The sequence below is a fragment of the Wasmannia auropunctata genome, unplaced genomic scaffold, assembly GCF_000956235.1.
Source record: "Wasmannia auropunctata unplaced genomic scaffold, wasmannia.A_1.0 LD335988.1, whole genome shotgun sequence".
Taxonomy (NCBI): domain Eukaryota; kingdom Metazoa; phylum Arthropoda; class Insecta; order Hymenoptera; family Formicidae; genus Wasmannia; species Wasmannia auropunctata.
Genome location: NW_012026902.1, coordinates 764,196 through 786,850, shown reverse-complemented (window position 1 = coordinate 786,850; position 22,655 = coordinate 764,196). Strand labels below are relative to the sequence as shown.

At 46.4% G+C, this 22,655-nt stretch overlaps 1 protein-coding gene across 3 annotated transcripts; it reads left to right on the top strand.

Moving 5' to 3' along the window:
- The first annotated feature begins 1,444 nt into the window (after window positions 1-1,444).
- Window positions 1,445-22,652, top strand: LOC105454130. 3 transcript variants are annotated; one of them, XM_011696516.1, is made up of 4 exons: window positions 1,445-1,901; window positions 12,533-12,639; window positions 16,165-16,373; window positions 18,874-22,652. In XM_011696516.1, the coding sequence occupies exons 3-4, from the start codon at window positions 16,192-16,194 to the stop codon at window positions 21,227-21,229; spliced, it is 2,538 nt and encodes an 845-aa protein (XP_011694818.1). In that variant the 5' UTR covers window positions 1,445-1,901; window positions 12,533-12,639; window positions 16,165-16,191; the 3' UTR covers window positions 21,230-22,652. The 3 variants fall into 3 exon arrangements, with proteins under 3 accessions (XP_011694818.1, XP_011694816.1, XP_011694817.1); XM_011696514.1 differs by having other exon boundaries at window positions 18,817-22,652; XM_011696515.1 differs by lacking the exon at window positions 1,445-1,901 and adding an exon at window positions 11,250-11,518 and having other exon boundaries at window positions 18,817-22,652.
- Window positions 22,653-22,655: the final 3 nt, after the last annotated feature.

Below are 22,655 nucleotides of genomic sequence, written 5' to 3'. Positions count from 1 at the left end.
GAGTCTGGAAGAATTGCCGGCAATAATCGGTAGACACGTGCCAGATCTGATACTCGATGAAATAACGTACGCTCTGTAGATAGAGCGTGACTGTCCGACACCCCGTGGAGTGTGTTTACAAAAAGCGCGAGCGCACATGTAAACACGCTCGAGTTATGCCGTTGTTTGCGAGCTAAATAGAAATCGAACCGAATGAAAATCGTAGGAGTGTGAAAAAGAGGATTTTCTCGTATCGTCGAGTACGATGTTTTCTCTCTTTCCTTTTTTTTTCCAATCCATTAGTAAGCACATCGCGAGTTTGCTCGGCAAACGGATCGCACGCCGCGTTTCACGTTCATCGACGCAGGTTTTTTTGCCGAGGTGAATTTTTTCTCGTTATTTACGGCGACGTTTCGCCGCACGTCGCTGACATTTGCGGTCGCGGGCCGCACGTGGTCAGAAGTGTGACTTTAACCAGTTTAAGCCGGCCGATTCCTAAAACGTACGGAAATCCCGTCCCGCATTTAGCGGAGCGCGCGGGTGTACGCGCGCGAGCGGCCTCCTTTTTTTTTATGAATTTGTGTGGCTCTCACGTGCTCGTCTACAAACCGCCTTTCGCAAGATTACCTATATATGCACGCGCGCGACACGCGTGTTTGCAGCGCTCGTTAAACCGCCGCGGCTGACACGTCGGCCGTCTATACGGCCGGCTCATGTGACCGGCAATTTGTATCGACGTACAAATTTGCGATTTGCACAGGCGGCCGCGGGATACGTCATCGCGAGATTCCAAAAAGGTAAACGGATGCGACACTGTCGCGCACGCGAGGAGGAGAAGCGTATCGCGATCACGCGCGCCGTTATCACGCGGGAGGATCCTCCGTGTGCGTTACGTATGCGCGCGTGTGTGAGAGAATAACGATTGTAGAACTTTAATTCGAGTATACGTACGTCCTTCGTTAACGAAGCACCTAGGTGTCGAGACGGCTACCATAGACGGGCGTCCTTTTCACCTCGCGAGCTCGACGCTCCGTCGCGATTAGTTTTTTGTCAAAGGGCAGAAGCCTGCCGTCGTCGCGTCGTCATCGTTAAGGACGACGGGAGAAGCGGGGGCGGAGGAAAGAGTCCAGAGCGCGCGTTGGAGGTTTCCACTGATGCCGTTGCTAGGTTGCGGTTAGGCATCCCATATACGGGCGAGACAGAGAGAGAGAGAGAGAAAAGGAGCGACAGGCAAAACGAGAAACTCCGAGACAAAGAAGGAAAGGAAGATGGGGAAAGAGCGTGAGAGGGAGCGAGAGGACCCCGCGCCGCGCGCGTTTCGGCCAGTCTCGGCGGCCGGTCGCGCGGCGATCGGGCGTGCTCGCGTCCGCCGTGGCGGCGGCGATTCGGTTCGGCTCGCGGTACGGCGCGACGCGGCGGCTCGCCTCGGAGTATAGTCGGAGTATTACGCGCTCACTTCAGTCCGTTACGGTGCGTCGCGCGGCGTGTTACGGTGGGCAGAGGGGCGCGCGTTTTCTACGTTAAAGGGCAGCGCGTACACACGCGGGGGGACGCGTCTCGTCTGTTGTGGCGTCGCTGCGGAAGTGCGGAGGGCGCATACGGGCGTAGAAACGTAAAAGACTCCCCTTTGTCAAACGCGCTTTCTCTCTCTCTCTCTCTCTCTCTCCCTCTCCCTTTCTTTCTCTGCCGGGTCCCTCTGAGCGGGTCGAAGCACGCGTCCCTGACATGCGGCCGGCGAGCGTCAGGACGAGCCATTGTCCGTGCCGTTTGACACTCGGGGCAACGGCCAGCAGCAGCCGCGCAGACGACTCTCCCCGCGGTCACGCCGAGCGAGCGAGCGAGCTGAACTCATCGGCCTGAACTTACCTGCAGCGGATCGCGACGCAGGAGGAGGAGGCTGCCGAATCGGGGATATTCTTACGGTGAGTAACCTATCTTTTTTGTCGCGTCAGTCTCTTAACCCTTTACGCTCGACGGAATGGAGCTGGCTCAGCTGGCTGACTGTTCTTCTAAGAAGGAGTCCTCTCGCGCGAATTGTCATTATGCATGCGCGATTCCAGTTAAATTCTAGCGTTTAAATTTGCCGTACCAACGTTTCTCTTAATTTGCACAACGATACTTTTATTTAATTTTGTTGCAGTAATGTATGTTTCCTTGTCGCGCGCGGAAACAGAAATTATTTTTCTCAGAATCCGTAGACGCACGTTAAATCCAACAGCGAATTTTGGAGCACGTACGTTTCGCGTTGCGATATTGCTTTCGAAACGCGGTTACGGAGGCGCGAATTTCCTCGTCCACGCCTAAGCTATGCAAATGGGAATCGCGATGTCATTAGGCGTTACAGCTCATTGGCGCGGTTTCCCCCGGCGAGTAATACTGCCGCATATCCCATAAAGGCCACCGATAGAGGCACGTCTCGCTGCAACACCGCGAGCTTTCTGTTTAGGAAATTATTAATTCAAATGTACGACTGTTTTGAACGAAATGCTATTCTGAAATGTCAGTTTCGTGACATAGATAGGTAATACTGCGTATCGGAATACGTTAACATAAAAAAAAGAATAGATAATTTAAAAATAGATAATCATAATTTTCACGATTTAATCTGCTCTATAAAATTCGTTTATGTAACTACTTGACTTGTGTACTTGATAATCGATAAAAGATACGTATCGTTGATATAGAAACGGTGACGAAAAAAACGGGACACAAAGAGTACAAAGGGTTGAAATATGCGTTCATCAACACCTCTTGGCTTATTCCGCATACATTATATTTCTATCCACAGCGACTTTGCGTAATCTGTCGAGAATTAACATTCGAAACGCTCGCGGTTCCATTGCAGCGCGCCAGGCCAGGCACGCTCGGCGCAACGAACCGATCGACGTTTCTCCATGGCCGTTCCTTTTTCTTTTTTTCTTTTTCCTCTCGTGACGCGAAAATAAAAGGCGGATGGTTCCGTTGGTTGAGAGCCGGCGGTACCGTTTGGCGTCGGGCATCATCGCGTAACGTCATTATTTTCGACGGTTCACGTCAAGCGCGGGCGGAAATATTTCAAAATAGCGCGTGATAGACGCGTGTATATGCTAATAAAAAAAAAAAAATCGGAGATCGAAATTCACAGTCGCGCGCACGCATGGACGAGAAATCAATCGGGCGAACGAGAGAGATACATTCGGTGAAATTCCCTTCACATTTTACGCACCGCGATACAAAACTCGCGACTGGGCCGTATAGCGACGACCGTCGATAAATCCCACACGTACGTAGACCGCCGCGAACAGGATCAAGATCGCAGCCCGGAGACGGCGCGACGCGTCGGCGAGCAGTTTAGAAAGTTTGGATTTATGCTAACTTACGTAATATATTTCGTTCGGGATCGTAGTCGCGGACCGTAGACGACCTTTGCCTCTCCGCGCGCCAACGTCGTGCCGCGTTTCAGCCGCTTTCGATATCGGTTTCTGCCCCGCGGAATTTTCGCGGTTTATTTTGGTACCGAATTATATGGCCGTGTGCAAGAGTGTATACATGTTTCGTGTTTCGACTGTGTATCGCGATCGAAAATTTACGGGGCGCACCGTAATCGCGAGTAAACCGCTGAAGAATATTTTTACACGCGTAGAAAAATCAACGCGATGGGTTTTTCTCACATATCTTTCGTATGAATATTTCACGAAGAGATACATATTCACCTGGCATACGGCGGTTTGTGAAATTGTTGAGTGAAAAATCCGCACGGAATGTAAATGTTAATCGTAATTTCTAGCTAGAAATTACGCAAGCGATCCCCAGGTAATCCCAATCCAAAGATCCAAGTAATCCCAATGTGCATCATAAATACTTCCTTATTATCGCGATTGAAAGAAAGATGCAGGTTAGTTGTTAAACATTTTTTTAAGAGAGCCACAACATATTTATCGCTTCCAATGATATTATTACTGCCGTGTTACTCAGCTATTTCCCTGTCTGATCGTCTTTATGTATTATTTCCAGTAAAAATGATTAATTCGCTCGCGAGTCCGCTCGCATACATACATACATGCATACATATTTATATACGCGATACGCGTACTTATTAACTTGTACAAATCGATGTCTCGCGGATATGCGAATCGCAGTATTCTCTACAAGTCAAATGAGGTTTAATGACTTTGCGGCATGTATATACGACATTTACATTTAAGGAAGGTGCACGATGATTCACACGGTGCTTTACATGGTGTTCACCGTGGTTGTAGCCGACTGATGTCATCGTCAACGATGCAATGTTTTTTTGCGTCAAACAGTAAAAACAATAATGCCGTTACTCTCGATTATAAAAAGAATGACTTCTCTTTCTCTCTTTCTCTCCCCTCGTTTCGTCGTATCGTATATGTATGTGGGACGCGCGAAACGGAATGAAAGCAAACAGCTCGCGAATCCCTGCTTACCGACAACAATAAGCGGCGCGATCGGTTTGGTCGGCCGCTATAATTATAGATATTAAAGAAAGCACGGGATCTCATTCAGAATTCCTTCCCCGCCGGTCGATTGACGTCAGGAGTCTCTAAAAAGTTTGCATTGCGCCGGGCATGACCAAAAGTGACTGGCAGGTACGCCGCTCCGTACCGAGCGAAATTAGGCGGCTGGCGAATCACGATGGAACAGTACCCGTTGCTCCGTTATTTTTGTTGCAGACGATCTTTTAATAGAAATGCACCGTCGATCTCTGTATATGCGTGAAAATTGAATTCGCTATTTCGCTTCGTTTCTCGATGTTCGTATACCTAAATATCGCGCGAAACGAAATATTCATACAAAGGACGTAGGTATAAAAGTTTTCAAGAGTTTTCTCGATAAACAATTAGAAAAACTATCGGCTTCATGGATCTGTGAGATCAAGGATCTTAATAGGAAGCCAGTTCTGCGGAACGAGGAATCAAGGCTCTTCGGGAGCCAAGGATCTGCAAATGCGCGCGAATCTGTTCTTTCTCTTTTCTAATGCAACGAAAATAGAAACCTGATAAATTTACTGTTATGTCGTATATAATTATGGCGCACAAGTAAGAAAGTCGAGAGCTCCTGTAGTGAAAGTAACGTGCAGCTCTAATAGATTACCCCGTAACGCGTATATACATGCCAACTGCGCGACGCATTTTACTTCGCGCGTCGTACGTTCGAAACACCTCGATAGATATCGCGTTCTAATCACATTTCGTACGGGAAACGATACGAAAAATTTCTCCATCGTATGGTATCTTCACATGGGTTTATTGTAATCTAGTTCCCCAGATTCGCAAGTTAGTTACTGCACTATCAAGCCGAGCGCATTAATTATCTTCCTGACGTTTGACACACGCCGCGCCGGCTTATCTTTGCTTTCCATAGGAAAACGAGGGGAAGCAGACACTGGAAAAGTACCGTTACAACATTTCCTCGCGATTATCTCGGAAAGTTCGCGCGATTCCCCCGCCGGGTCCCCCGCTGACTGATGCAGTTAGTGTTAATGCCTGATAAGAATCTGACCCGGTCAACAGTGATTCTCATTCGCCTTAACCCAGTTCGCACAGGCCTGCAGATGGGTGCAGACCGATCTGTGCCATGATTACGGCCGCAAATCGTGCTGGTAACGATAACGATAACCGGCGCAATGCCAGCGCCAGCATGTCATTGTTGCTGCAACGTTAAACGGAATTGCTTGGGCTTCACCATATTCGCCGTTATTGCAATATAGTGGGAATCGCGAGAGGTATAACGGGGCGTTCTTCGATAATTTGAGAATATATACGTCGAGTTATCGTGATTCGAGCATACCCACTTCAATCGTAAATTTATTTTATATTGACGTTTGATATACACGTTTAATAGCATTCCATTCAAGTGGTCATTAACATATCTTACGACGGAACATATATAAACGGACGATGTATCTTATTGACTAAAAATACCGCGCGATTCTACGGTATGTCATAATTTATCGGAATCATCTGTTATTTTTGTTAAACGCATTCTAGGGAGAATTTAAGAGGACCGTGTGTATTTCGATAATTGCATTCGTGCGGTTGAGCTGCGCGATTTCTAATTAAACAGCTTATCATAGAAAGAAATGACAATGCGGGGTCGAGAGGTCGCGTTAGACGCGCAACGAGAGTTATGTGCAGTGTACGTTGATATGATAAGCCGTATACTTTTCCTTACGATCGCCGCAAAATAGCCGTTAAATATTGGATTAAGTAACTTTCCTTCGGGTGAACACGAGATGGACGCGAGGCACGATCGGCCGATAGCGTTAATCGCCGCGAGAAACGAGAACGGAGGTATGCGCGACGATCGACTCGCGACGTGACAAAAGTCCGAGAATAACGAATTCATTTGGAATTCGACGAATATACGAAGTAGGCCCGACTGTAACATATTTAGCTCGGTCCTTTCCGGTTACTTCTTTTGTAACGCGCCGGATTCCTCGAATTACTGCGCTCCGTATCTTCCAGCCTTTATCAACAAGTTTGTTAAGATGGAGTATATCGCGCGGGTTATACATATACGTGCATGAGGAGCGGACGATATACCGGAACGTGGAATAACGCGAGGCGTGAACACGATGACGCGTGCCTGTGTAAATTCAGCAACACGCCCAGGTATCCGTGAGTCCTACATAAGATAAATTCCCAGCAATTCGCTGAACTATGTATATTTGCCTTCTTGCGTTTATACGGCGTACATACGGCGAGATATAAAATCGACGACAGGCAGTGATGCATCTGCAATCGTTAACGTCATCGATATACACCGCAATACCGTCGTGGTAACTGTCGAAGAACAGCACCTAATACAAATATGCATTACACTCGTGCAGGAGAGCAGCCGATTCGGATGAAGAATTTATGAGGGGAAAGTACATCAATCGGATGTTAATCCGGCTATTAAGCACAGTCCGCCGGACTAATTATAGCGGCCGGTGATTAATGCGACTGTTGGCCGCATTTGTTGACTGTCTGACCGATGCTAAATCATTTGAGACACGGCCGAGATGGGAATGTCGCACACTAGAGCGTTGTTAGAGCATACCGCAGCAGGTCGCAGCAGGATTCCTTGTAACACTGATCGGGGTATCAAGGTACATAACGCGAAAAGCAATTGTCTATTACGGTATTCGCAGTATTCCTCTGACGTAATAATCGTTCTGAGATCACCTAAGCGTTATTAATCGCGTAACTTCAAAGATTGTATCGCTTCGAAGAGATGGTCAACGATATATATATCAAGAGCACTCATAAGTATTTCCGGCGAAAATATCTTCTCCGCGATAACGTATCTCGAAAAACAGACGAGAAGCCGAAGTACTGAGCCGTTATCGAAGGTAATCTGTAACAACCTTTTCACGTACCCAGAGGTATGCATTGATCTTGATCCCGGTTAAAATTGCTTACGAATTATTATTCACATGACTCGACAAATCGTCAGCGAGATATTTCAAGAGAGAAAGAACGAGGATGGCCGTTAAGTATTTTCGTAAAAATTATCAATGTAAAATTCCAAAAATGTAGATATAGATAACGATATACCGGAACGAAGCTGATCCACGATTTTTCTACGTGCACAGCCTTGATTTGCAGTATAACTGATCTTTGTGCGCGATACCGCGCATTCTATACATATACGTGTCATTGCGATTTAGCGGGGAAATTGACGTGGGACGGTTTACACATATCCTTCGCCACTTAAAAAGTTGATACACCAGAGATCGCGATCAGCGCGCACGAAGCAATTAAGGCGATTCGAGCTCGCGCGTCGGATCGATTTCGTTCGATCGATTTTGTCGCGCTTTTTCGCTCGAACAAAATACCTTTGTTCACCGCGATGAACTTGGTCGAAGCGAGCCGCCGCGCCGAGTCGTTGCGTTTACGTGCGATCCGACGCATAATTATTCCACTCGCGCGCGCCCGCTCGAGCGCGGAGCGGGTGCTCGCTTATATTAATAACGGTCCGTGCATTTCGCCACGATGAAATTTTAAGGCGTTAAAATCTGTGACGTAGGCGGGCGCGTCGGGACGATATTTCAAGATCAGCGATCCGTTGACTGGCGTACCAAACTAAAAAGTATCGACCTTGGTGTCGGCACTGACATGGCACGGCTAAAGGATAAGCGGTAGCCGTGCAAGCTGACAATGGAATATAAAAATAAGATATAAAGAGGGGAGAACACGCGCGGGGGAAATGCGGCTGAAATTTGCGGCGTGCGCAAGGCCGAGGTGTATTAAATCCGTCGCGTATCCTGGTGTCAGATATTAATTGCCGCCATTAATATTGTAAAAATATTGAAGTGGCCTTTAAATCGTCCGCAAATTATTCCAATTTATTCTGTCTTAAAATCGTACTCTGTACTTTGTTCCCTCTTTCTCTTTCTTTCTCTCTCTCCTCCTCTCCTCTCTCTCTCTCTCTCTCTCTCTCTCTCTCTCTCTCTCTCTCTCTCTTTCGAGCCGATCTTTGGTATTATTCGATTCGATGGACGTAGCGGTGACCGGTGGCGAGTTGCAACACAAGTTACGCGCGAGTGGCTGCGAGCCAGCGCCCAAGGTGCTAACAAGCCTATGAAACGACGCTCCCGTCCGCCGATATCCGTCCGTGGAATTCGCTAATTGAGAGATTCGAGGCGCACAAGACCGCGGCGTTGCGAAACGCCAGGATGCGCGAGCATCGAAAGCTCGAAGGAAAAAGCTATTCGCGTAACGGAAAGATTTAATTTTTCACCGCGAGGGAATCGCGTCATAAAGTTCCGCCGCTTGCAATGGCCGAATGGTTATAGCGAGACACAGAAATTATCTTTTTCTCTCGTTCAGGAAACATGACAGGTCTCATGAAAAAAAAAGAAAAAAAACGGAGTGCGTCTGTTCGGAGAAAATTGCTGCGCGTATCCGCCAAAGTCACCGATTCTCGGACGACTCTTTGGGATGGTTCAACGTCCGCTCCATACTTGCTTAGTATTCATTTTTTCCTGAAATTTCTTGACATCGCCGACGCAATATAAAATATGGTGAATTCGAGGAAGTCGTTGCGTCACTCTTTATCATGCGATGTCGCAATACAGTATTTATGCCCGTTTATTGTAATATATCAGTTAGTTGTTTTTAAAGTAGTCTGATTTTGATACGCCCATTAAAGTAAAGTGATACGCTTGTTAGGTATAAAGTTGTGCGATTACAAAGAATAAAAAGAGTTAGAGTGAGCGGTAAGTTTCCTATGGAAGATTTGCTTATTATAGCAGAACTGTAAAACTTCGTTACTCGTTGAGTAGCGGACATCGCGGTTTCCGAGCTGCGTTGTTTCGGAAGCAAGCGTTTCGGGCACGAGGGCGAGAGAAGTTTCAGTGATGTCAGAAGCGATGCCGAAAGCCCGCATATAGGACCGCCCGCTGCGCTCGTTCCTACATAGTTCTCTTTGTTCGCAGTCTAGTAAGCGTTCTCAAAATTAATACGCTTTCTCGATAAATATATCGTTTACTTACATTTCCTTTACCGAGGAAAGGCCTAGAATTCCAGATTTGACGGCTAAAATGTTCGAAGCGGATATTTAAAGTAGCTCGTTCCTATTTAACTTTCTTTGTTTGCCGGAGACTTGCTGGTGAGTGTCAGAATTATCGCGCTTTCTCGACATCTCAACGATACCGTTAAGTTGCCATCACCGAGGAAAGACGAAAAGTCCTTACTCGTCGAGACTTTTAAAATAGAAATTTGTAACGAATTTTCTTAGGGTAATGCCGATTCTAGATTTATTAATGTGTATAGGAAAAATAGAAACTGCGATAAATCTAATGTATTCCGTAGCAATCGTGCATTGAAATAGATAGGTCGTTATTACACGTACGCTAATTTGGACTTTGTAAGATGTATCATACCGAGTGACACGTATATCGTGACCTTACCCGCGGAATAAGATAAAAAGGCTATATCATTTCTATAATGTATAATTATCTTAATGGGATAATCGACGGTATAGTAAATGTTTATTTAATGCGAAGTTTTTTTCGGACAATTTGCTGCAGCATCGCGTTATTTACACAATTATCGCGTCGGATGTTATACTTATCGACATTAAAAATGGCAAGAGACTTGGGAACAAAGATAAACGCGAGTTAGAAACAAGCAGTGTCATGTTATAGTATAAAGATACACTTTTACGGTGTCTGTCGTCAGCAGTAATAGTATATCAGCTGCGAATATTTTGCTGACATTCACACAACAGAGATGGTCGGCAAAAATATTCATTATTAGTCACGGCAATTTATGTTAAAATTATTCATATATCCGACAAAGAAAAAACTTGTTAATTCTCTGAAGAGTGCATATTTCGGATTTATAGTGAGCGTAATATCGTCCGCACGCGACTCCGTAGAAAAAAGAACACATGTAGCGGAGTGAAAACCGGTAAACGCCAAGGAATTTGGAACATCTTTCGCATCCGTCCAACCAGGAAATGATGCTGTATTCGGCGACATTCCGGCTTGCGCGCCCACGCATTCTCACAGCCGTGTCGAGGTACGGGAGACCGTGTTTTTTTCGTTATCGAGGCGACATGGTCGAAGGCGGTGATACAATATTGGGGAATTCCGTCGAATAACTATACACGTCTACGATACATCATAAATATTTTTTCTCCCCTCGAGGTAATATGAAAGTGTGGCGAGATGACAGAACGACATAACAATAAATTATTTTAATTATACGAGCGCGCACGCGCGCCAATTAAGTTGTAAAGAGATGACTTGAAAATAAGAAATCCAGAGACGTCAATCTTCTCGCGCTCGCTGTTTCATTAATGTAAAATGCAATCGCCGATGCCGCGATAACGGTGCAAAAAATGGCGACGCGAAAACGCATCTGCATCGGCGACTCGAATATACGCTCGGTGACACTTTACGAGCCTCATCCGCGGCTGTGGCAAGGATTAAGGACACTTTTATATACATTGCAGATCTTAACGTCTCTCGCTCGCCACGCGCGCACTTTCCACACCTGTCTGCATGCTGTTCTGGTATGCTAATGCTCTCTCGCGCGTCCCTCGGCTAGATAATCGCGCAAGGCGTAATCTCGCGAGATTGCGTTGCAATAAGACCGGCGACACTTTATCCGAGGTCGATAAGATATAACATTGGCTCGCGGGCAATCATACGACACTCGCGATGTACTAACATTAGCGCTAAATATAGGCACCCCCACCCCTTCCTGCTTTCTTGATCCCTAAAGTGATTTTAAACATTTCGTCAATGGCGGGGTCCCTCCAGTACCACGTTGTTTGCTCATGGTGCCAGTTGGTTCTTGCGAGACGTCCGAGACACTTGCCACTTTCGGCCGTCTTCTTCTTACGTTTGACAACTTCTCGCGCCGGCAATTCTCCTCACGAGTGAATTTCACTTTTGTCAATTGAAGCGAATGACTTTCGCGATCGCGGATAATTCGTCTCCATTTCTTTTATTTTATTATCAGTTTTTTGAAAATCTCATACGAAAACGAGCGCCGTTTCAATCCTGTTTACGAATGGATTTTGATTTATGCGACGTGGGGTGAGTAAAAGATTTCATAAATCCAAGCAATAAAGAAGCCACGCGAATTGACGGGAGCTCGGGTTTATTTTCACGAAATCGCGATTTTTTTGCGTGGAGTTTGTTTTTTTTTTTTTTTAAACGAGTTGTACCTTCCGGTTTGAAGAGCGAGGTAATGCGTGTGTATTGATATCTCACTGTATACGCATTCTACCGTGTCTCAAGTTTTATTTGAAGTCAGTATTTATTATTAATCGAAGTTTCAATTTCGATCTGCTGCTCGAACGCGAAATTCTCTAGCGCTACGCCAATTTTCCCGAGTGTTTGTCATCCTGATCAATTTTCCTCTCGCGCGGAAATTTGATTTTGAGCGACAGGGAATTACGTTACGTACGATCATGACGCGATAATATAGGATTTCCGGTATTAATTAAACCTTACAATAATCGATCGCGGGTAAAATAAGATGCAAGGCGTCGTCGTCTAGAGATCCCAGAAAAAACATCGACGAACGACTTAGCCTCACGGTAATGCGACGGAATATCGCTTATCACTATGACTGCGCCTGTTCGATTCGCGGATTCATCTGCTGACTTATCGTCATTGAGAAAACAGATTCGATTATTATTCTCGAAGAGGGCGTGTGACACCGAGATTAAGATGCGAAATAGATTGCACAATTTCATTTCTGACGTAATTTAAACATTATTTACTCCTTTTTTTCTCTCTCTCTCTTTCATTCTTCGATGTTGAAACATATTTTTTTATTTGCTTTAAAAACGGAGGACATCGCGGAAAAGCCTTGAATTTTTTTCGTTCCGTCTTACATGGGTATATATATTTTCAAAATGAGATGCTTCTTCGTATTGTCAATTGTAAAAGATTCTTACGCAAAATCTATTTCAAGTTGCATCTCGCGGCTGTTCCGGCGTTGCGTGGTCGCGATAGACGATAAGGAATGCTTGAGAAATACTGTTTATCGGAAGATGAAAGAACAGTCAGAATAATACTTCTCGTGTCTATTTTATCTTCAAGGTCTTTGAGAATGGAGCACGGAGGAGAGCTGGTACGAAGGGAATAGGACGCCATGTTACGCCCTTGTATCGTCGAGATCACCGTCAACTAAGTTTCACATATCTCCGGTGAGTTATCGACCCTCCATCCAATTTAGTTAACCCAATTTCGAACGACCTTCGGAAGCGTTAGAGATTTTCGAGATACTTGTCTTCGCGCCTGATAAATTGTGTCCCTCCAGGTCGCAGCCTCGCGCTTCGCCGAGATCGTGTCTGCGAGACACTTTCATGGCGAAACCTGATCGCGTAAAAATACGAGGAGCAGCTTTCGAAACGTTCGTTCGATGTTGCGTTTTGTATTATTGTACCGTTCTTATTGTACGAGCGATAAACTCTCTCGAGCGGCTCGTGGAAGATTTTGCCTGGAGTCGTCTCTGTTGTGACGCGCGGCGTCGAAAACGCGGAATCGGCGCATTATCGATGCCGCCGCGGAGGCGTATACACGCCAACGTCGCCAATTTCCCCGATACGTACATTTCCGCGTACCCGCATCGCGCGGGCCGACATATCGCGGTCCACGTCGGCTCCACTCACGTGAGCGGCACGCTTTACTCCGAATGACAATGACATCTGCTTCGGATTCGCTACTGCCGGCGCGGCGCGGCGCGACGTGGCGGCGGCGACGGCAGCGGTCCTGTTATCGCGCCGTGCGCAATCGGCGGGCGGATAATGAGCGGACTCGCGACTCTGTTTAGATTTTTGCACGCTATTCCTGGCGGGAATACACACACAATAGCAGACGTTGTCGCGCGCGGTCGTTCGCGCGGAAGCGATTTCGCGCGTTATCGAGTCATGCGCGCGAAAATAGCGCCGTTACAAGACGCCGTGCATTACGCAGCGAAATTCGCATAATCGGGCACGCGTGTCGGAGCCTTTTATAGCGCGCAAGGCTCAAGAGCCTGACGCCGAATCGTTGATGAACCGTACATCGGCAACTGTAAGTTTGTCTTCCGGTTGAATACTAAGTGGAATATAAACGGGCTGATTGGTGTACATAATGCGTATGCGATTTTAGAACTGCATCAAATCAACGTAAAGTCTGAATGAAAAAGACTAGTAGTTGAGGGGAAACTTTGTTATTAGCTTTAATGCAATAATTTAAATGTTAAGAAAAGACAAACTATAATATAGAGCACAAAATTCTTATTTTTATAATTAGAAATTATAGAATAAATTATTAAAACAATTTGAAGATGAGAAGACGTTAATAATATTACAATAGTATGTTACGTCGAAAATCTATCGTGAAAAGTGTGACTTTTATTTTCCAGCCTTCTCGCAATATCTCACATTTATGAGACCTACAATTTTTACTGCGAAACACATATCGCTCGTAATACTCGGCACTGGTTATAAAAAGTACACTCGAAATGACATTCCCCTCACGTGTCGCGAAGACAAGCCCGAGAGATACCGCGGAATAAGAGCGAGTTAAAGACGGGATTGCGCATTTATTGCGCAACAAGAACGGGTGTCATATATACGAAATGGTCTTCCCCCGGCTCAACCGTTGTTATCACTCGCTCCATAAAATCGCGGGAGGTTTCTGTTTGTTTCCATTGGCACGTTCGCGTCGTCGCGAACGCGAGATCGTGACACGAGCGGATCGCGCGATAATGCGATTTCGGAGAGGAACAACCAAGGTAATGGATCGGTCGACTGTTGGCTAGATTCATGTTGCGCGATCGGATTTCTGAGCGATTCATTTTTCGTGAGAGAGTTTCGCTAAACGGAAATAAACGGCTGTCTGTACGTGCGGATCGTCGTAGATTGATGCCTTCGAGATGTTCTCTGCCACTCTGTCTCTCTCTCTCTCTCTCTCTCCTTCTCTCATTCGTTCTCTTAACGGCTGCGAGTCTTGAACTGCTGCCAGATTTTGCAGCAGTCGAGCGTAAGGTCGATCGCTGCACGCTGGAATGATAGGTACCACTTCTGGCTTTCCTCTCTTCCCATTATTCTTCGTTACAGAAAAGAATTGTGTGTGAATTTAGAATCCTATTTTATATCATACACAGACTGTTATAAACTTTTCTGTCTCCATTTTTGTTGTTTATATATTCGTGACAAAAGAATATATGTGTGTAGCCAAATCAGGACTGTATCGCAAAACTAACTATTTCTCCAGGTCAAGTCCAAGTAAATCTCGGCATGCGTTTTACAGATTACGATACTGACGGAATTTAGGTCATTGTCGCTCAACACTATGGTTTACGACGTTAAATATTGGCTATCTTAAACAGGCGGTATAAAGTCTAAATGAAAGATCTTCATCTAATTAAGTAATTCTTGTCGTGATACTCGTGATTACAGTCGTGCTACAAGTACCAAGGAAATTTAGGATTTATGTGATATTTGTAAATGATTATCTTGACGGTATATCGTATTAAAAATCTCGCCGCGGTGTCTAAACAGGCCACTTCAAAAGCGACGAACACTTCGCGCAAGTCGAATGATAAGTGGAAAGATGCGCATGATAAAATAAAGATGAAATCAATAAAGATTATTGACTTAATCGCGGTATAAGATCATTTAAGTAACAGCGATACAAAAAAAGACGATCGGCCGGATAGCGATAATATTATTCGAAAAACATTAGTTGACGTCAACCGGATAAAGAAGAGAAAGAGAGAAGTCACGTTATTTTCGAAACGCGTTACATATCTTCGCGCTTTATGTTTGCGCGCCTCGGGTGCCACGGCGAACAAAAGCGTATTTTTCCCTCGTTAAAAGTTGTCATTCACGTGACGTGTACCGTCCATTGATCTTTTTAGATCGACTTGTTTTTATTATCCGCAAAGAAAACTTAACTTTAAGTGCGAGAAAAGGGAGAGAAAGAGACAAAGATAGCTAAGAAACATGTACCACGCTATATTCAGAAGACATCTTCATTACATTAACCTCGGTCTCCGAACTGCGGAGATCGTCTCTTTTATTATTTAAATCGAGTGTATTTGTATTTGTTTGGATTAGTTATTTATATATGCGGGTACAACAATGTCCGCACGCGGGCACCAATTTCTTGCGTATATACGTGGAGCAGCACAAAAGGCACGTTTTCCCGTCACGTGTTCTCGTCTCTTTCTCAAGATTTCCGTGCGATCTCGATCAATCTCGTTCGCGCGCGTGCAATTGGGCGTGTGGACACGCGTGTTGCGTGTCCACACGCGGATATTTTTGCAGCACGTGCGTACGGGGAAATCCGTCTAAAAATACATGTCGACGGAAACTCCTGCAGGGCGTCGTCGTTGTCGCGCCATTTCCTCGCGACGCCGCACGAAATTGACCCGTTTCGGGAGAACGTATAATTTTGCAGTAGGAAAATTCTACAGCGAGAAACAAACTGGATCGTAAAATTCGGGGAATTTATCGCGCGATACGATCTAACGCAACTTTCTTAGAATTTGCTCAAGGCACTCTGAGAGTAAATTTAATTTCTTTAACTCGCGATTGCCTCGATATTCCAATATTATGAAATTAATTTAACGCTAAATTAATTGAGAGATTTGCAATTTTGATTTCGATATTAGAGCTAGATATCGGAGAGCCGTTGTATTATAACGAAAATAACGAAAACGATATTGCGTTCTGTTTCAGGCCCCGTAATACACTCATTATTTATGAATGGATGGAGCTGCGACGGGAATTGGAGGAGGATCGGTTGCGGACCTGGGAAATCTGGAAGGATGGTGGTACAATCCGGGGATCGCGGCTTGGAGCTTCGTGCTCTTCGGCTGCTTTCTCCTCAACGCGACTCTTCTGCTCGCGTTTCTCGTCAGACCGGGACTGCGCACCATCTCTAACAGGTAGGTGGACCGACTGTTTTGTGCAAGGGTATGATTACGTTGAAAATGCTTGGAGTCGCTCCCTCAATTTCGGGGAGAGAAACATCGTCATTGACTTTCACTGTCGCTCTAATAATCCTTCGAGATTTTTATCTAACACATCTTGTAACCATATCTCTCTGTTTTCCAAAACATTTCGTTGCCCAACGCCAGTAACTCCGAATTATACTGCGTAATACTGCGCACTACTTGTTTGGCAAGGAAAGGGATAATGCATAATAGATAAGTAATATCATTGACGTTAATGCCGTTGCAAAATTGCCACCATGTTGTCGTCGATAAGCGCTCCCGTCAGTCACGCGAGCGACGTCAATTCTCGTGGGCGACGGTTTTTGAAATTCGTCGAACGCGCAGCTCGCGTTGACGTATACGACGACGAGCGTAATCATTCTCGCGGACAGCGGAGAGTCGTAAAGGATACAAGGGACACACGCGAGCGTTGCTAAGTCTCGGGCGTTTGCGGCGTCGCGCGCCAAACCGGAAATAAAATCAGCCCGAGCGAGAGACGACGAGGTGGAAATAATATATTTAGACGTCGCCATATTTTCGCGTAATATTCACTGAGACGCCACGGCGATAAATAATACATTATGCGTTTATTTCACGCGTTGTTGCGTTCCGTGCCAAGGTTAATAACCCCCATGTGCGCATCGATAGTGACGGCATTTGCATTTTTTTTTTCCCCCGAGTCGATAATCGACCAAACTTTATGGCTTTACGCCGCGATAAAACGAAATAACGGCGAAGCGCAGTAATACTGCGAACCGAAATAAATAGAAATTCATCATGCGACCGATATTTATATCCGTGGCTTGCTCCGCGGACGTGTTAAAATTAAATAAAAGCACATGGACGATTCGAATTATTTTTTATTGGCTAAAATTTAATAACAGGAAATTGTATGCAGGATATTCCTAGAATCTTGCGTTGTATTAAAATGTAATTTCGTCAAGAACGTCGAGATCGACTCGCTATATCGATGCAGCAGGAAAATTATTTTCACTCGCATTCGTGGGTCCTCCTACCTATGGACGGATGTATTATCCATCGTGCCCGTAAATAAAATAGCTTTTCAAAGTCGCGTCGTTTCTATAGTCGCGCGAATCTCGTGCTCCTCGTGGGACTCTGCCAGTCTAAATATTTCAGTTTGCGATTTCGTCGTCGACGCGACGCTACGTAATGCGGAAAGACGGAGGTAGGTATAGGCATCTTTCTCCTGTGTAATTTTCATAGGAAACTTAGCCGCCACGCAAATGACTCGAGGCCTATTTGCAGGCAACGTAAAAATAACCGCGCGTGCACGAGGCGTAACGATGACTGACATGTTCGGACTGTGATGTACTCTTGTTTACTGTACAAATAAAATTTTGTGTAAATCAATGTAATGCGTCATGTGCCGCTCTTATATCATGCTCGGAGATCGTAAATAATGTTCCTGCGTCGAGAGACGAATGTAGTGTCAGTTCTCGTTTATTGAAACTCGATTGGGCCTCGAGACTCAACTAATTTTCTGCGAAAGCAAACGTTTGCAGTTGATATTAGTAAGCTATATTAATAGAGTCGCGCACACGACTAGATCTATCATTGTTATTACGTGAACTTCCACCTGCTGAGCCAGGAAATCAATTACTCGCCGAGTACCGAACTTTGGCAACCGCTGCAACGAAATGTAATAATAAACCCGACGTATTTTCAGAGCATTTCGTCGCCGTGTTAACGGTACAACTCGAAACTGTGTGTAACATTTTGTTTTTCCGCTGTGTAAAGGAAAATTCATTTATTATCGCGCGACATCCGACGTCGTTTTGCAAAATAACGCGAACGATATTTTGCGAACTATACTTAGATCAAAGGCGATCGCCATCGATCATTATTTCGTCAGTATTGACGGAATTCGTTTGTCGATCTATTGACAGCACAAACAAGTGAAACGGAACACCATGAGTTCTTTAAATGTTCTCGCGCCGAATTTGTCATATTGACAGAAACGGCGAACATAATCCATCCACGAGGAGCAAAAAATATTGGGCGATTCGGTACTATTCTCCTGATGACGTTCGCGTTTGTTAAAAAATAACACGTGGCTTGTAATTGAAAGCGCAGCAGAAAAATACGACGATAAAATCTTGCTTTCTTTTCTTTCAATGTCTTCTGTGGCTTTTTGTCGCTTTCTAACAACGAATACATTTACATTTCGATTATTAAGTCGTGCTAATTTCAAATTGACACGTGTTCAATGGAATAATAAAGTAATTAAAAATATTCTCCCTTCATTTTTCCTTATCCTATTCCATCTTGCATCTCATTGCTTTGTTTTTTGTAAAAAGATCTCACCTCGTATTTCAATGAGCTATTGTGTTTCATTCAATTAATCATCGATCGCTAATTTAAGACAATCGCACAGGTGTCGGACATTATCAACATTCCATGTTGAAGACGGCCTGTTTTGTCTCAATTTCAGATTCGTGATGAATCTAACCGTCTCGAATCTGCTGACATGCGCTGTGCTGAACCCGTTGCTGATGCTGGACAGCCCGGCGGTAGAAGACACGTTGACGACGTCGACGTCGACGCCGGACGACGTCCTGTCGCCGTTCGGTCCGACGACGTCGACGTCCGCATCGACTGCCAGCAATATCTGCGCGATATCGGAAGGTGCCACCGCGCTCGTCACCACGTCGTCAGTGCTATCGGTCCTGCTGATCGCCATTGACCAGTATTTCGCCGTGGTGGACCCACTGCGCTACCGGGCCCGAGTCGACAAGCTCAAGTCCGCCGTGCTGATCGTCTCCATCTGGCTAGTCTCGACGGCCTTCGGCTTGGTCGCTGCTTTGAATCCGAGTCCGCGTAGCCTGTGGTTGTCCTGCAGCACGACGGCGGCGTCGTTGAACGGTTCGTCCTACCGCGAACACGTATTCGCGTCAAACGTTACCGCGACGGCGGAGACGTCGATCGAATCCGCGTTCGCGTTCTTCGGCAACGGGACCAGCGAGGAGCAGGAGGAGGAGGAGATCGACGGCGCGACGTCGACGTTGCTTAAAACAATCGAGTCGATCAAGATCGACAGCAGCGTCGGCCTCCTCGAAAACTCCACCATGATTTTCCGCACCATGACCAACGACTCTGTCACTTACGGACTCATTTATGCGGTCGTACACAGTGTATTCGCGTATCTACTTCCATTCGCCGGTGTTTGTTGGATTTATATTAGTATCTATTCGGCCGCGCATCGAAACTCCCAGAGAACTCGCAGGACTGGCTCGCGACCGATTCTTTCGTCGGGCAGCTTCAGCGAGGATCCGTACGGTTACGTGAGGCCGCAGCATCAATCCGTCGACGCGTTCCCCGAAGAGTTTCGTAGAATACCCAAGATCTCGAGTCTCTCGTCCATCGACGAGACGAGCGAGACCACGCATTCGGCCAATCAGATATCACGCCGGAGATCCTTTTCATCGTCCTCGGACGCGGCGCAGACGGGATCGAGTGACGAAAAGACGACATCGGGCGTCGTCTTTACGGTAGGACTGCAACCGGTGGAAGTGTCGACGTCGCGCGATCAAGACAACGATAATAATTTGACGGAGGCAGCGGATCTGCAGACAAACTACCTCAAGAAGGAACGCGGTGTTTCGTCCTACGAGGACTTCGTTTCGAACAAGTTTCGCAATTCGGATGCGGATCGCAGACGGAAATCTTCGTACGATCTAACGGACGAGATCGGGGAATCATCCAGATGGATCGCCGGGGCGGACTCAAGTGATTCCGAATCCGAGGACGACGAGCGACGTTACGGTTACTTCGACTCTTTGAAAGTTCCTAGAACAACTCGCAAGATCGCAGATCGAAGATCCTCCGACTGTCTCCTCTCGGTCGCCGGATGCGAGAGGACAGACGAGCCACATGATGACGCGGAAGATCTCGAACGAGATTCTTTCAAGACGACGGCTTGTCGCATCGACGAGGAGGAGATCTCTGTCACGGTCAAGACGACAGAGCGAGAACAGGCGCAAAACGAGGTCTCGAATTCCAGCGGTGGCTCAGAGAGCAAGCGATCTAGACGACCTAGTCGCCGTTTGTCGAGACCCAGCGTCTTGGACGCCAACGTGGAGTCATACACGATTGGTAGAAACGTGGAGAACATTGGGACCAACAGTCCGGAGCCCTCGTCTTGCTTTCTGACGCCCATCGTGACAATCACGCCGGCGCCTGGCAAGCCGGGCACGCTGCACCGAGTGGCCAGTGTACGCAGCACCAACAGCTACATCAATTCCCTCAAGCACCGGATCAGCAACGGCTCCCTGTTCAGGTATCGCGAGGAGACCCGGGCGGCCAGAATCAGCGCGCTGGTGATCGTAATGGGCCTGATCTGCTGGTCGCCGTACGTGCTACTGAGCATGATCAAGAATCTGCCGCAGTACTCGGATTACGTGTTTCCGCACGAATACGACGTGCTCGCGCTCAGCTTCCTGATCCTGGCCGCCTACGCGAGCCCGTTGCTCTTCGGCTATCGGTCCCGGCGGGTGAAGCGGGAGCTGCGCAAGTTCTTCTGCTTCCATCGCGAGCTCTCGTACAAGAACAATCGCAGCCTGATGGCGAAGAAGGTGCTGAAGCGCCGGCACAGCAGCACCCTGAGCCAACTGGAGATGGACCATCGTTACAACATCTTCAACTGCGTCTACGGCAGGAGTAGGTGGCCCAAGGAGAAGGTGCAGTTCGTCCAGGTGCCGGACACCGCTCTCGCCGTGGAGACCTGCAGGAGCAGCTTCTCCAGCGGCGCCAGCACGCAGATCTCCAGCACGTCCACGGAGGAGTGTTGAATCGCGATGGATCTCGCGAAACTGCGCGGAGTTTTACGCGTCGAAATCGCGAGAGAACTGATTCCTTCGGTGATCGATGCGATCATGCGAGAGAAAGAACACGCACGATGCGGAGGGAGGTGGCGTAAATTATGGCTGCGTTTACGTACGTGGTACAAGTTCGTTGAGGGACTTCGAGCGATCGAGACAATAAGTAAAAAGAAATAAATAATGTTGCCGCGGACGAAAAGGCAGTTTGTGGTTTTTTGATAGACGTGAGTCGGCATACTTTCGCAGTTCGTCACGGTTTTTAAATGTTCCAGAGATAAATTATTGTATTTTCCAACAATGTGGTGTGAATGAGATCGAACGTTTGTGTTCCGAGCAGTCGGCGGCTCGTTTCCACGATTACGTGTGAATTCAATTGTCGCGTTAAACGCATTTTTCCTCCGACACATTTTTTTTTCGCTTGCGCGTAACGAGATTTGGCGGAATAAAAGTGCACCGACGCAATAAAAAAACGTTTATTTTTAGCGAGACGTTGCCGCATAAAAGCCGAATAATATTGCGTCGGCACGATCGCCTTGTGCGGTAATGAAAATAAACACACAAACACACTCGTTGCGTCTCGCGCATTGGCGAGCCGGCGCCATGTGAAACCGTTATTCGATATTCGTTAAACGGAAGTAGGTATCCGTTTTTAGTATTAAGAGCATTACCGCGCTAAGTCGTCAGGTGTTAGCCGGCTCGGGAAGTATTAGAGTTCGCCGAACCCGTAAAGGAGGCTTTAGTCTTTACACTTATTGACGCACTGCATCCACATATACTTTCTCCCCTCTCTTCCCTGTCTCCTCTTTTTTATCTGCGTCTATCGACGTAATTGCGGCAGCATCGTCCGGCGCACGCAGGTAGATCAATCTGGTTGCAGCGGCGTGCACTCTTAAGCGGCTATTTATTCGCAGAACGTCGAACATGTGTCGTCCGTACGGTTTCTGCATGTAGATATGTACACAGCATTTCTCATGACAAAACCCCTTCGTCGAGGCGGTCCCGTCGAGAGGACACTCCGCGACTCTTCTCCTCCTTCCCCCGCGATTCTTACTTTTGTATATTACAAGTGTAGAGATTCGTTTATTTATATTAAATAATTTGTACATAGAGAGAGATGGACGAGCGAATCTCAAGTGCTGCTAATCCCATACGTAGAATTACTCGCATCCTGTGTGTAATGTTTCATCAGCGTGGTCCGTACCATTAATACTAAAATGTATGATGCGTTAGTACCGTTTTGTATTATATCCGCCATGGTGAACTCGACAGGCTGTCTGTGACATGTGATAACACCAAAACCAATATTAGCCACTTAATATTAATTTAGCTTAATATTAATTTATGTGACTTTCTCAATAAAACACTTTGCAACATGCAATCCGTGCTGAATGAATGC

Bases quoted from the DNA above. Each gene is read 5' to 3' on its own strand.
- LOC105454130 (XM_011696514.1), top strand. From the start codon at position 16,192: ATGGATGGAGCTGCGACGGGAATTGGAGGAGGATCGGTTGCGGACCTG. The intron at 16,374-18,816 runs GTAGGTGGACCG...ACAATCGCACAG, and splicing joins CTGCGCACCATCTCTAACAG to GTGTCGGACATTATCAACAT.